We start from the raw sequence: 14,103 nt of genomic DNA, 5'->3' as shown, positions 1-14,103 counted from the left end.
TGCATGATTAAGCTGGGCAACCTGTGTCCCTGGGCAGAGGCTGGGCTGGCTCTGCCAAAACAGCTCTATGCAGGAGGAGGAAGGAGACCAAACCAGATTTCCCTGAGCCCCCAGCCCAGGTCTCCCTGTACCCCACAAATGCTGCAAAGATACAAACAGACAATTTTGTTAGTCACCCTCCCCGCAACTTTAGAAAGGAAAAGTGAGGAGATACATATTTTAAAGACTTTTTAAACAAGAACACTGTTTTTAAACAAACAGGCCAAGTCCTTCTGGGCCTTCTTCCCCATTAAATTTGGAGGCCACCCCCACCCTGTGGGCTCTGGAGCCCTGTGAAGCGGAGGGAAGCTGTTCTCCAGCCCAGGCTGAGGGGGCGTAGTCCTAGCGCCAGAGCACAACCTTCCTGCCCTGGTCCACGCTCACCACGTGGCTCCCGGAGCAGCACCAGGCCACAGCGTTGATTGCAGCACTGAGGAGAGGGAGAGTAGGGTTCAAGGAGCAGCAGGAGCCAGGTCTGCAGCCTGGCTCTGCCCCCCAGTATTGGACCTAGATAGTTTGAGGCCCTCTGTGAGCCCATTTCCTCATCTGTAAAGTGGGTATCTATAAAACACATGTGGAAGGATACCTGGGTGCTTTGAAGGGCTGGGGGGGTGAAGGTTTGGAGACAGGGGCTGGGAGATATTAGAACCTGGTGTCAGGCAGGACTAGTAGGAGGGTAGTGTCTGCTCACCAGTGGGGGCCCTGAAGGCTGCTCTCCAGTTTCCCAGTGTCAACATCCCAGATGTAAAGGGCTCCATTTGAGGAGCCTGCCAGTGCATAACTTCTGTCAGGGCTGCAGTGGCCACAGCAGAACAAGAGAAAGGGACTCAGGTAAGGACACACACAAGGACCAGGTGGGGTGTACTCGAGGATGGGCAAGCTCTCACAGACACACCTGAACACAGCTTTGGTCCAGTCAGAACCACATTTGAAGCCATCAGCCCTAAAGACAAACAGGGCTGGGGTCAGAATGGAGATCACTGCCAGTCCTGTCCCCAACCAGGGGCTTTGAGAGCCCCATCTCTATAAGGTGTCAGGTACCTCAGCAGGTCCTGGTCAAGAAAGGCAGAGAACTTTTACAGGAAAAGAGAAACACAGCTGCCCCAATAAAGGCCACAGGGTCAACAGGCAGAGGCTAGTACCTGAACACCTGGCGGATATTGCTGACCCGGAGGTCGATGACCTTGAGTGTGTTATCTCTGGAGCAGATGAGCAAGTGCAGCTGGTCATGGCTGAGGCTCAGAGAGGTGACCCGGCCCTGCACAGGAATGACCTGGGTGCAGCGGGGACCCCTGAGGAGAGAGGGGTAAGGAACAGTCCCCCAAGCCATTCCTGAAAAGAAGGGACTAGGTATGGTCCCCTTCCTAACCAACAAAGTCCAGAGGCAGGTCTCTCCAGTAACTAATCTTCCTTATCCCTACACCCAGCTCCCTCCACTGAGGAACTTGGTCAGACTTCGATTTGAGAAGGAGCCCTTGAAACCCTTGGATCACTAAAATAAACACTGGAAGAAAAGCAATGAAAAGTCTGTTTTGAAAAACTTGAGAGAAGGAAGGGCTTCAAAGGGCAGTCCCTGCACACCAGCAAGACCAGCCTACATGGGCCCTGCTCTGGCTCCAGCTCTGCATTTGTAAACCATTCACCCAATGCTGGGCTCTTCTGTTCAAAAAACAACTAAAAACATTTCTTGGTTTTTTTATTGAAGCGTGGTAGCCAGGCATGGAGGCACATACCTATACCTGCAGCTGCACAGGAGCCTGAGCAGGAAGATCCCAGCCTGGGCAACTTAGCAACACTCAGTCTCAAAATAAAAGTAAGAAGTGTTGGGGATGTAGCTCAGTGGTAGTGAACCACTGGGTCCAATCTCTGGCACCAGAAAAAAAGTAGAAATAAAATGGAAAAAGTTGTTTGTCCATCTTGGTTGTAAAGCCCAGGCTGTCAGTACTGGACTGAGAAGTCACAAGGAAAGTGGCACAGCTTCCCAGGGGCGCTGTGCCCAACAGAGGATACCAGCTGGTGGTGCCAGCCCCATAGCTTCACTCCCCCAAGGAACCACCATGACCCTTCCTGCCAAGGAGCAAGAACTCCAGCACTCTGACCCCAGGTCCACCAGCCACCCACAGTCTGCCTGTCACCTGCTATCCCAGAACCGGATCTTCTGGTCATTGTGGCCACTAATGATGATGTGGTCCCCGCACACCACGTCGTTACAATAGGAAAGGACATTGATAGTTCTGGAACCTAGGGACCAAGGGGTAGAGCCCAGGGTCTCAGAGGCTTGTCAGGAGCTAGCACAGTAGACACGTAGAGATGCTGAGGTCCAAAAGGGGCAGTGTTCTCCCAAGACTAGAACCCAGATCTTCCCAGCCCAGGACTCAGTCCACCTCTTCTTCATCTACCCAAAGCTTAAAGTCATGAAGAAATCAGATAGGGAACACCAATGGGGCACAGAGAAGGATGACCTTGGAAGGTTTCACCCAAAATGTCTTTGAATCCCAGAGCCACTCCCAGAAAGCAGGGTAGGTTCCCTTGTATCTGAGGGAAGGGGGGGGTTGGGAGGTGGAGTTGGAGCTGAGCCTCACAGTAGGCACGGCCAAGGTCCCACTCCTTCACTGTCCGGTCTCTGCTCCCAGTCACCGCCTGGTGTCTTGTTAGCTTGAATTTGGCAGCTGTCACCTTGTCCTTGTGTCCAGACAGTGTTTCCTGCCCCCATCCCAAGTCTGGATCAAAGGCATGGCCAAGACCCCATAATAGCACCTCCCCTAGGCTGCCTTCCCAGTCAGGTCTCACCTTGGACCGTGCCTCTCCCACCTTCCAGAGCTGGGCAGCCTGATTGTAAGTAGCTGCCAAAACCTGGGAGCCCTGGAGAGATGGGGAGTGTTAGAGGTCTGAGTCTAGGCCTGGCCAAAAGCAGCATCTTTCAGTCCAGAGAACTATGGTAGTGGTGGCCTTAAAGGTTCCCATGGCCCAAGTCATCAAGGAAGACAAAGGAGCCTCAGGACAGCAGGAGTGGTATATGCAAGAGCCCAAGGACCCAGCTTTTGGATACTGTTACTGATGGGAGCCTCTGCCCACTGGTATAGAGACTGGGGTGTGGGGGGATAATCCCATGCTACTGGGGCAAAGTCCCCTCACCGAGGGGTCGAAGTCCACACTGGTGATGCTGCCACCAGCTCCCTCAAGGGTCTGGTTGGCCTCCAGGCGACCTGGCAGGGCAGGGGGAGAGCAGGGAAAGGAACAGGTGAAATGAGGTCACTCACAAAATAGAGGAACCCAGAGTGGGAACAGGAGTCTCTCTTAAGTTAGAGCACAGAATCACCGAGTACAGTTACAGCCTGGATTGCAGGGGCCTCAGGGGGAACCTAGGCATTTCCCAGATAGGGCTAGAGAAAACCAGAGAGAAGGGATTGTCCATAGGTCACACAGCAAGCCAGGCCAGACCAGCTGGAGATTCGCCTCCTCTAGGAAGCCTCCAGGGGTTGGCTCTGAGTCCCTAACCCAGTTGTAGAGCACAGAGCTTAGCACAAGATGGACAGTCAATGTTTGTCTCCTGACTTCTGGCAGGTGGAGTGATACCAAAAGAGGTGATGGCCTGGTGAACCCAAGGACTTGTTCCTCAAAGGTCTGTCCCTGTAAGACTGATAAGGGATCTCCCCCTCCCCCAACAGAGGCCCATCTGCACTCAGCCCTCCCCATCTTGCAGGCCTAGGGGTTCTTCCCTTCCTTGGAGAGGCATCCTCAGAGTCCTGCTCTTGCTGAGGGGTTCTCTAGCTATTGCTCACAGGAATATTCCAGGTAGAGGCAAACATTAAGAGGCCAACTCAGGAGCAAGCTGAGAGTAGATCTTTAGAGAAAGTACTGGGTTGGGCTGCAGGGAGGGGTGGGTCCTTACCTCCTACCACATTCCAGAGGTGGATAAGACAGTCAGCCCCACCAGTGGCCAGGAGACTGCTGTTAGGGCCAAAACATACAGCATTGACCTCAGAAAGGTGGGCATCCTGTGAGGAAAGGGGAGGTTGGTGACCCGGGCCTTCCCCACATATGCTTGTTTGTGCCCCCTCACAGGCTCACTCTCAATGTGCCTGTGCACACATACAGCCTGCTGCTGGCTTGGTATCCACACCCCAGGTCTCTGCCCAAATCCTGAGTTTCAAACTTAGCCCCAGCAAATATCTTCATTTCTGCCTGGTCCCCTGAAGCAGCCTCCCAACTCTGCCTCCCAACACTCTCATTGGGCCACCTACTCTCTCAGCCTCCCATCTCCCTTTCCAGTCTATGCCCCCATTGTAAAGAGCCTGAGCAATTCCCACCATGGCCTGTAGAGACAAACTCCTGCTGGTCCTGGGGGTCTTGCTTGCCTGGCCTGCTCGAGACACCCCTAGTGCCTGCACTCCCATATTGGCCCCCACACATGTGGCCCAGTTCCTCCCTTACCAGGACATCTTGAGCCCAAGTAGGAAGTCGTGCAGCCACACACACAGGGATACTCTGGTATCGCTGCTCAGGAGCACCCCCAATTGAGTGACCTCTCCTCTTCTTGAAACTGCAGGGGTAGAGTCAGGAGGATGTTCACCAAGGCCTTCTGATGTGGGGGCTTCAAGCTCCCCAAAGGCAGCAGCAACAGGAAACAGACATGGCAGTAGCAGAATATGGCCCCAGGATCCAACCAACCCGTTCCCCAACCCGGGATAGAGTGGAGAATACACAGGAAAGCACAGAACAAGGGCAGGATTGGTGGTTGCAGGGAAACTTCAGGGCTAATGGTTAGTATTGGCCTTGCCACTGCTTGGCTTTGTGACTGAATGAGTTCTTACATTTCTGAGCCTTAGTTTCCCAATTGAGTGAGAGTTCCCATTTGGCCTCAGGCTGGAACTCTTGGTCCCCTGTGAGGACCTTGGATAAGGACAGATCCCTTATGAGCCTGGAAGATAGCTGAGTAGGAGTTAAAAATGAGGTCATACACCTGGCTCCTGCCTCTGGGGCCCAAAAGAGATACACACAGACAGTGGGCACCATATGGATGAACAGACGAGGCACATACAGAGACCAAGCCTGGGCTCCAGAAGCCTGACATGAGACTCCAACAGGCCCAACCACTTCACATACACAAATACACACACTTACTCTAGCAGCCCCTTCACCACATCCACACAGTGGGACAGAGTCAGAGAGGTGGCTGAGGCAGACCTGGGGCAAAACCGAGAACCACGTGCTAAGGGACTGGCTGGTAGGTGTGCAGACAGCAATCATTCATCCCTATACTTTGCTGGAGATCTGAAGACTCATAACCTCTAGAGCCTAGAACAAGAACTTGACTCCTTGAAGATCAGGAGGGTTGTAATCCAGACCAACCCAGGAAAATGCAGGCAGGGAGGGACTTGACAATGGAAGTCTCTACCATGATGGTAAGAACTACCAACCCCCCCACCCTCAGCAAATGCTCACAAACAAAAGCTCCTGGGAGGCTGAGCTAGGGCATATGGGAGTGGGCAGATGAAGTGGCCTCAGGCTGGGACAAGGCTGGGGGCAGTGAGGAGGGGAAACCTAAGCTTGTTGAGTAATCTCAGAAATGCCCAACTGTACTGGGATGTCTCAGCCCACCAGGGCTGCCAAGAACTTTGGAGACCAGTGTCTCAAGCCCCTCCCCAAGGTTCCTTCACTATCCCAGGACCTAGACACCAGGGACCTACAAGAAAAGACTGAGGAGAAGAGCCTTCAGGCTGGGAAATGGAGCCAGGAGAGAGCAGCCTCAATGACAAGTAAATCAAGACTTGGGGTCACTGAGAGTGTGAGCAAACATCTACATATGTTCTTATGTTCATACACACTAAGGTATTTGCTCCTGTATACATATGCCCATGTCCCTTGTGTATACCTACCCATGCACACACCTGTGTTTACATACATACATGCCTAGGACAGATGAGCCCTGGGCCTTGCCCACAGTTCCCTCCTCATGACACCCCTTCACAAGCCTTAAACCCCACCCCAGAGCTCTGGTCCTAGGAAGAAGAGGAAGCAGTGCGTGTTCAGTGAAAATGACCCCAACTACCCAAAGCACTGTAGGTCAGACCAGTCCTGGGCTGTACCCCAGCTTCTCCCCAAACTCCTAGCCCAACCCACCAGCTGGCCCCAAGGTCCTAGAAGAAGATAATGGCAGCCTCAGAATTCTGAGACAGCCAACTGGGTCCTCACCTGAAAGGCCTTTTCCACTTCCCACAAGCCTCACTCTCCAGGGACTCAGGCTTAATAGCCAGAGCCAGAGTCTCTGTCTGCTCTCTGATCCCATCATGTAGAGTGTGTGGAATCCTGGGAGAGAGGAATAAAGCTCAAGAAGGCTAAAGCAACAGGCCAGCCCCTCCCTGCCCAAGCACTGATTACGGTGAGGATGTGAATTCCGGGCGGGGAAGGGTCCAAGTGGGAGGGAGAATTGTGGTGGGCACATGAACTTGCTCCTATGATCACACAGCTCTGCAAGGATTCAGTGGACCCTGGATTGCTGCTGTGTCCACAGGCAGTCAGGTGTACCGGTGTGGGGGAGTGGGTTAGATGGAAAAATGGGCAGACAGTCGGGCAGCTACAGAGTACAGGAGTCAGATCCGGTCCCTCCTCACTCTTACTCGCTGATGCTCACAGTCCGTTTGGCAGCCTTCTTTAGTTCCTGGGACACCCGCGCCTGATTGGCCCTAGTGGGGAAAAAAGCATCCTAGGAGCCAGAAGATTCCAAGGTGGGGTACCAAACGCCCCTGCCTTCAGGTTCGAGCCTGACTTAGTCCATTCTCCCCAGGGGGCAGTCCCCACCGCTGCCTTTCAGGCAAGGGCGAGGCCAGACTCTGAGGAGGCTAGCCACAGAACAGGTTGGGGCCCAGCCCTCCTACCGCTCTCGGCGCTCGTTGCGCAAGTTGCACTCGGCTGCGGCGCGCTCCTTGCGTTGCAAGAGCTGCTCCAGCAGATCGCGCGCCTCCTCCTGGAGCCTGCGCAGTGCCGCCTCTTGGTGCCCAGTGTGCACGCGCAGCGCCTCGTAGGCCTTCCGCTGCGCCGCATTCTGCTTCCGTAGCTCCTCCACCAGGCTGACCTGCTGCGCCCTCGCCTCCCGCAGCTGCGCCACGTGGGCCTCCACAGCCGCCAGCCTGGAGGACCCGAAGCGCAAGCAGTGCATCCCAAAACGCTTCCATCACCGCCCAGTGGGGACCCGCCTAAGACCCCAGAGAGATGTACCCATGACCGCCAGGTGGTTAAGCCACGTCCCCAGCCAAGCCTTCGCCCTCAGAGCCGTGCAGTTCGCATCCCCCAAACACAAGCCAGGGGTCTTTGGTGGTCATGGGGAAAGCTGTTGGGGCCACGCAATAACCCTACCTGGGGCAGAGGAGGGCGCAGTCCCTTTCACCCTACCGGTACTCACCTGCTTTGCCGCTCCTCCAGCTCCGACTGCAGGGCATCCAAGGCTGCACTCTTCTTCACCACCTGGTAGGCCATCTGTGGGGGCGGACAGGTGGTCTTGGGCACCTCTGGAGGGCTCACACCAGGCCTCACGCCCCTCTCAGGCAGGAGAGGCTGGAGGGACAGAGCCTGCCACCACTTTCCACGGCCCCTTCCCAACAAGGCTCAGATGAGTTTAGGATCGTGCATAAGGATGCAACAGAGGCTCTAGGCTCACAAGTCTGACTCCTGAGTTTCAATTCTAGCTGTGCTGTGCCACTTATTTTCTCTGTGACCCTAAGGGTGTAGAGACCCTTGGAAAATGAATCTCCTTAGCAAGCTTCATTTTCCTCATCTGCAAAATGGGAATGATAGTGCCTACCTCCATAGGGCTGAAGGAATGCTGAATGAGGCAGGGGTACAGATGAGATGACCCTCACCCTACCTCCATAGAGCAACCCAGAACTATTATGAAGAAAAATATTTTAAAAAATAGCAGATGGTTGTCTAGCATTTACACGTGCCATGCTTTATTCTGAGCATTCTACACATATTAACTCTTTTAATCCCCATAATAACACCATATAGTAAACCCACCAGCCTCGTTTTACAAATGAGAACATTGCTACAGAGAAGTTAAATGCCTTGTCCAAAGTCACACAGCTAAGTAACAGTTGATATTTGAACTCAAGCTACCTAACTACATCATGCTCCAAGTAAAGTGTTGATCTACAGGGAGGGTTCAAGGGATGTGAGTTCTATTCCCTGCCTCTCCAACATTTGGCTTTCTTTACAATCCCTAACCAACTGCTGGCCTGCCCAAGCACAGATCTCAGAATACAGAAGCACACAAGGCTAAGAACAGGAATGGACTGTGAGAGTACTGAACTCAGACTGAGTCCTGGAGCTGCCCTGACAGCCCAGAAGTAGGGTGAGAATCATTACATATTTACCCCTGCCTCACTCCACATTCCTTCAACCCCAGAGCCAAGAGATGGGCCAGCCATGAAGATGAAATTTGGTTCCCTTCTTTCAATGCTGAGGGGTCAGTGAGAAAAACAGATCCAAGGCAAGGCAGTGCCCACCAGTGTGGTAAGAGGAAGATGAGGGCCAGACTCTGAGCACCTCTGGCCCAGCAAATAATCACAAGGAAGGGACGGGGTGGAGGGGTACTCTTATTGCTAACATCTGTTCCTGGTACTTTCTCACAAGGGCTTGGTAAGGATGGACTGAGGTGCAAGGCTGAGGCTGTCTACCTGCACTGATATAACTCCCTGTGTAAAGGACTGTGAAGACCCCCTGCACATGCAGAGAGGGCCCCTACTTTCATAGCTGGTCCAATTTACAATATTTATAATCCTTCTCACCACTGAGCAAACTAATTGCCATCCTTGTCACCTATCACTTGCTTTCATTTCTGTTGTGTTATACTACTCGATATTTTTTTATTGGTACTTGTCAAAATTCAAATGATAGAGGTGGAAAACAGATGAGTGGTTGCCAGAGGTTAGGGGTGTTTGGGGAAGGGTGAGTGTGACTAAAAAGGGATAGCAAGAAGGATGTCTGGTGGTGATGAAATTGTGCTGTATCCTGATGAATACAAATCTACAAATGTGATGGCATGTCACACCATTATCAAGTTGCAACCACAGCTCTGGGGGAGAGGCTCTCAATTTGTCTGTAACCCCTTCCCACATTTGTGTTGGGCAGGTGACTTGGCTTTGGCCCAGCACACTCTCCTCCCTTGAAAACTCCACAGGGCCAGGTCTGTTCACAGCTGCACTCCCTGTTCCTTGGACATAGCGACTGTCAATAAATATTTGTTGAAAGAATGAAGAAATCACAAAAAGTGGATTTGTGTGGGTGGAGTTTCAAATCTAGATTCCACCTCTCTAAGTCTCAGTTTCCCCCTCTGTACCTACAATGTAGAGGATTAACTAAGCTAATGCTTGCCTAGTGCTAAGTGCTATATTATGGAAGAGATGGTGACTTCATTTATTTTACTTATTTATTTATTTATTTTTATTTGTGGCCCTAGGGATTGAACCCAGGAGTACTCTACAACTGAGCTACATCCCCAGCTCTTTTTATTTATTTATTTAGAGATAGAGTCTTATAAGTTTCCTAGGCTGGCCTTGAGCTCACAATCCCCCTGCCTCAACCTCCTGAATCACTGGGATTGCAGGGTGCACCATCACCCACAGCTGGAGATGATTTTAGATGTGATGTCTCAGCTGAGCAAGAGTCCAGTGTGCAGAAAAGAAGGCTGGGTAGAGACAGGTCCGAGAGTCAGAAGAGAAAAAGAGAAAAAGTCCAGTGCTTGCAGCACTGGACTTTAAGGGATGCAGCAAACACAGGAAGTTCTGCTCACTTCCTGGTTCCCTTGACAGTATCTCCCTGCCCCAAAGTCCTGGATCCTGGCCCTGCCCCATTCTTTTTTTTTTTTTTTCTTTTTTTTTTTTTTTATTGTTGGTCGTTCAAAACATTACATAGTTCTTAATACATCATATTTCACAGTTTGATTCAAGTGGGTTATGAACTCCCGCTTTTACCCCGTATACAGATTGCTGTATCACATCAGTTACCCTTCCATTGATTGACATATTGCCTTCCTAGTGTCTGATGTATTCTGCTGTCTGTCCTATTCTCTACTATCCCCCCTCCCCTCCCCTCCCCTCCCCCTGCCCCATTCTTGATCCTTTCCCAGCTTACCTCACCACAGTCCAGGCGGAGCCCCTCCTCCTCCTCCTCCTGCCACTTCACCCTCAGAGTGTCTGGTGGTGAGCTTTGGTCTGAGTCAGACCCTGACTCCTCCCTGCCAACCAACCAGAGAGTGGTACTTACGTCCCCTCCATTCACCCCAATGCTCAAAGGCTCCCAGTGTCCCATGAAAAGCCTGAAACAAGAGCCGTTAACTTTTTCTTGAGGAAAATGGAAGCCTGAAAGCCACTCAAGGAAAAAGCAAGGATTGAAGAGCAGTCAGTGGTGGAGTGCTTGTCTAGCATAGGAGAGGCCCTGGGTTCCATCCCCAGCACCACAAAAAGGAAAAAAAGGAAAGAGCAAATCTCAGAAATGAGCTTTCATGAGTTCTGTGCCTTGTGTTTCCTTGCCAAGGACCTTCCTCAAAAAACACCTGCTAACTCTGGCCCCATCCCATTCCTTGATCTAGTCTTTACTCTCTTTCTCTTTGGAATAGGGAGCAAGATCCTTTCTGTAGGCATCAGGTAAGGAACAGGGAGATGGAAAAAGGCTAAGGGGGAAAGACAGGAGTGCAGGGTTAGGAGGGGAAAGAGATAGGAAAAATGCAGAGAAAGAAGGAGAAAGGAGATTTTAAAGCAGCTGGCCTGGGAGAGGGCCTGCCTCTCCAGAACCACCCCTGACTAGCAGCTAGGAGCCACTGAGGTGCTGGGAGAGTATGACCCAGCATGGGGGCTGGGTGGCAGGAGGGACTAGAAACAGGCAGCCTATTATGATCACTGATACATACACTTACCAGAAGCTCTGATGGGTGGCAGAAGTAATATCATTTGGCTTCATATGAAGCTTCTCTGAGAATTTGGCCAACAGCTCAGCTTTTTCTAGGAGATGATTATCTGGGGGAGCAAGAGGGTGAGTTGGGGCAGAGATAGACACTTTCCAGCCAACCCCTGGCATACAAGTTACCTATGGCTAGAAAGGCTACAGGAGTCCAGAGATGCTGGAAATGAGGAAGCTACTTGTGGATGGGTTGTGCCCCTTGCCTGAGAGTTGTTTGTGCATCTCTACAGGACCTTTAGGGCTGGCATAGACCACCATGTCACCCAGGAGAAGACCTGTTCTCCCAGGGACAGAAGGACCCCTACTGCTGGCAACAGGATGGCTGGGTCCTGCCTGATGAGGGTCCTGAAGGATGCAAGGGGCCTAGGATTGATTCACCCCTGCCCCAGACAGGGCTGGCTCCAGAGCATGATGAAACAAAAAGCTGTACTAGCCTATGACCTTTAGCAAGTCACTTCCCCTTCAAGGGCTCTAACTTCACACTAAAGTAATCCTAACTTCCCCAGAGTTGGTGCAAGTTCCCCCAGGTCAAAATAGAAAGTCCTTGAGCAATTATCCAACAGATCTTCTTAGGTTAGGTGGTTAGACCCTGGATTACACACACCCACCACCATCCACGATAACTTCCTCTTTTCAGTTCCGGAGCAGGCTGGGGGTGGTAAGCCCAGGCCTAGCTTCTCAGCAACCTTCCCTCACCCAGTGCCCTGCTTGTCACCTTGACTGAGGTCGCTGGATTTAGTCTAGTTCTCATACAAAACCCCACCTCAGCTGTAGTAAAGGCACAGCACTGGTCCCCAGCAAATCTTAAAAAGGTTCCATTATGCCTAATTTACATAGAATAAATCTGAGGCTTAGGGACATGAACTACCCAAGACCACAGAGATAACAGGAATTTCAGTCTTTCTGATTTCAGCCTTCTGGGTTGCTCCAGACCCTTAGATTTGGAAGTCCCAAAAAGGGACTGTGGGTGACTCTTTCCTCAAACTGTGAGGTTCCCCTGTCTATCGGAGCCCTTAAGTGAGGCTGTCTGGAAGTAGGGGAGAACCTCAGGACCATCAAGAAAAAGGCCCAGCACCTGGAAGATTGCAGAGTGATTTCCCACGATAAGAAACAGATTGGGTCTTGGAGACTTACCAAGATTAGCTCTAGTGAGATAGCAGCAGGGATTGTGGCCAACCCCAAACTTTTCTCACTAGTTCCAGGGCAGGCTGGAACTAGTGAAAAAACTAAAACTTCCAACCCCAAACATACAATCTCAGGTGACCAATGGTCCTACACACAGATCCACTCTAGTTCATCCCATCCTGAACTGCCCCACCCCTACCCCCAAGGCACACTCCAGCTGCCCAGAAAGCTCCAAAATAATCTGACTTCCCAGCTCCCTTAGAAATCCTGCGACCCCTGCTTCTCCCTCAGGCTGGGGTGTGCTGAGCACAGAGAAGCTTCATGTGTCCCAATCATCTATAGGCGGCAGCAAAGCCCAGATTCAGAGTTTTCTCCTTAGAGATCAAGAGTTTCACTGTTACCCTAGATTCACCAACAAGCGGCTGCTCTGGATACTCCAGCCTTCCTTCACTGGGTTAGAGACTAAATGGTCTAATCTGGTCCTGGGGACCATCTGAGAGGGAGGAAAGCACAAGAGACCTAGCAAAAACAATACTCAGGGGCAAACGTTCTAGGAAACCCAGCTTGTGGGGGTTGAGCCGAGCCTTGAGGGGGTATCAACAAGGATCTCTCCGCCCAAGAGAGTTCTAAGCAGAGCCTGGATTGGAAGGGATGGGAATCCTGGACATTCAGAAGTGGGGCGTGGCAGACAGGTTCAAGTCGAAAGGCCTCCCTCGGAAGCCAGAAGGCGCTGAAGCACTTGGGTCACGGCTTGAACAGCCAAACCCTCTTCCCAGGCCGGGAGCCCAGCCTCCTCAATGGCCATTTTCTAAGATGCCCAAGGGCACACTCACAGGCCGGCACCAGCTCCAGGAAAAGTGCCTTCTGCGTGCGGTCCCGCTGCTGTAGCTGTCGCACAATGTGGCGCTTCCAACCCGAGGTGGGGTCAAAGGATGCTTCGGGCCCTGCCATAGCCCTGTCTCCAGCCAGTGCCCCGGGCGCCGCGCTAGGTAGCAGGCGCAGCGGGGGCGGGGGCGGGGGCGGGGCCTCTTGGGGACTCCGGGACGTCGGGGTCAGGCGGTGGCGGGGAATCCCCGGGCCGTACCAAGGGCTTGATGGGGGCGGAGGAGCTGAGCGCACCCCTCCGGGAAGCTGCCGCATGTCTGCGCCGCTGGGGCCCCACCAGAAAATGTTTGCCTCACAGGGTGCTCCTCTTGCTGTCAGGGGTAATAAATTGGGACCAGAATCGAGGCCCCTGGGTCAGCTACCCCTTTGCCTGTTGGCGCGCTCCGGAGGCGGGGCCTCCAAGGACGAGTGCAGCGTTCCTTGACGCAAACGCGCCCGGACCGAATTCTAAAGTGAAGGATGCTTAGAGAACGAGAGTCTTTTTATTTTCTCCCGTCCCGAGGATGCTTCGGGCTTTAGGGACCCAGGCTGGTGTCACAGATGCCGTAACTCATTGCAGGGGCAGACAAGTGTTCCTGGAAGGAACGCTGCCTCGGACCAAGACTCTCCCTAGCTGGGTTACACCCGGACTCTTGGGTGTACGCAGACACAGGGACCCACAGCGCAGAGGAGGAAGAGACAGAAGGGAAGAAATCCTTCTTTCCGGAGTTGATGGCTTTTGAGTTGGGTTTGTGAGATAACCGATAAGAGTTGGCCAGAGGAGAGAAAAAAGGATTCTCGGCGGGGCGGGGGGGGGGGGTGCAGTGCTCAGAGGTTTGACGACATAAAAATTCCCATGGGTTGAGGGCTGCTAGGTCAGGAGTCAGAACTGCCTATGGAGGGGAACAAGGTTTAGGGGCCCAGTTGGTCACAGACAGTTTAGGTCCCTAAGATTAAAGGGATGCAAGCTGGGCGCGGTGGCACAGGACTGTAATCCCAGTGATTCTGGAGGCTGAAGCAGGAGGATTCCAAGTTCAAGGCCAGCCTCAGCAATTTAGCAAGACCCTGTCTCTCTGGGGCTAGGGCTATATTTCAGTTGGTAGAGTGCTTGCCTCACAT

The 14,103-nt window shown here is 52.5% G+C and overlaps 1 protein-coding gene across 3 annotated transcripts; it reads right to left on the bottom strand.

Annotated features, from left to right (window-relative positions):
- Window positions 1-217: 217 nt before the first annotated feature.
- Window positions 218-13,124, bottom strand: Atg16l2 (autophagy related 16 like 2). 3 transcript variants are annotated; one of them, XM_026400967.2, is made up of 18 exons: window positions 12,954-13,124; window positions 10,952-11,051; window positions 10,171-10,273; window positions 7,442-7,515; window positions 6,918-7,169; window positions 6,660-6,725; window positions 6,235-6,348; window positions 5,164-5,226; window positions 4,474-4,582; window positions 3,932-4,037; window positions 3,175-3,245; window positions 2,830-2,901; window positions 2,622-2,742; window positions 2,175-2,280; window positions 1,182-1,331; window positions 935-982; window positions 731-832; window positions 218-469 (listed from the first exon to the last, which is right to left on the bottom strand). In XM_026400967.2, the coding sequence occupies exons 1-18, from the start codon at window positions 13,069-13,071 to the stop codon at window positions 382-384; spliced, it is 1,863 nt and encodes a 620-aa protein (XP_026256752.1). In that variant the 5' UTR covers window positions 13,072-13,124; the 3' UTR covers window positions 218-381. The 3 variants fall into 3 exon arrangements, with proteins under 3 accessions (XP_026256752.1, XP_026256751.1, XP_026256753.1); XM_026400966.2 differs by having other exon boundaries at window positions 2,622-2,901; XM_026400968.2 differs by lacking the exon at window positions 5,164-5,226.
- Window positions 13,125-14,103: the final 979 nt, after the last annotated feature.

Source organism: Urocitellus parryii, chromosome 4 (genome assembly GCF_045843805.1).
Source record: "Urocitellus parryii isolate mUroPar1 chromosome 4, mUroPar1.hap1, whole genome shotgun sequence".
NCBI classification, from domain to species: domain Eukaryota; kingdom Metazoa; phylum Chordata; class Mammalia; order Rodentia; family Sciuridae; genus Urocitellus; species Urocitellus parryii.
The sequence above is the reverse complement of the archived record's forward strand: the minus strand, read 5'-3'. Positions and strand labels throughout refer to the sequence as shown.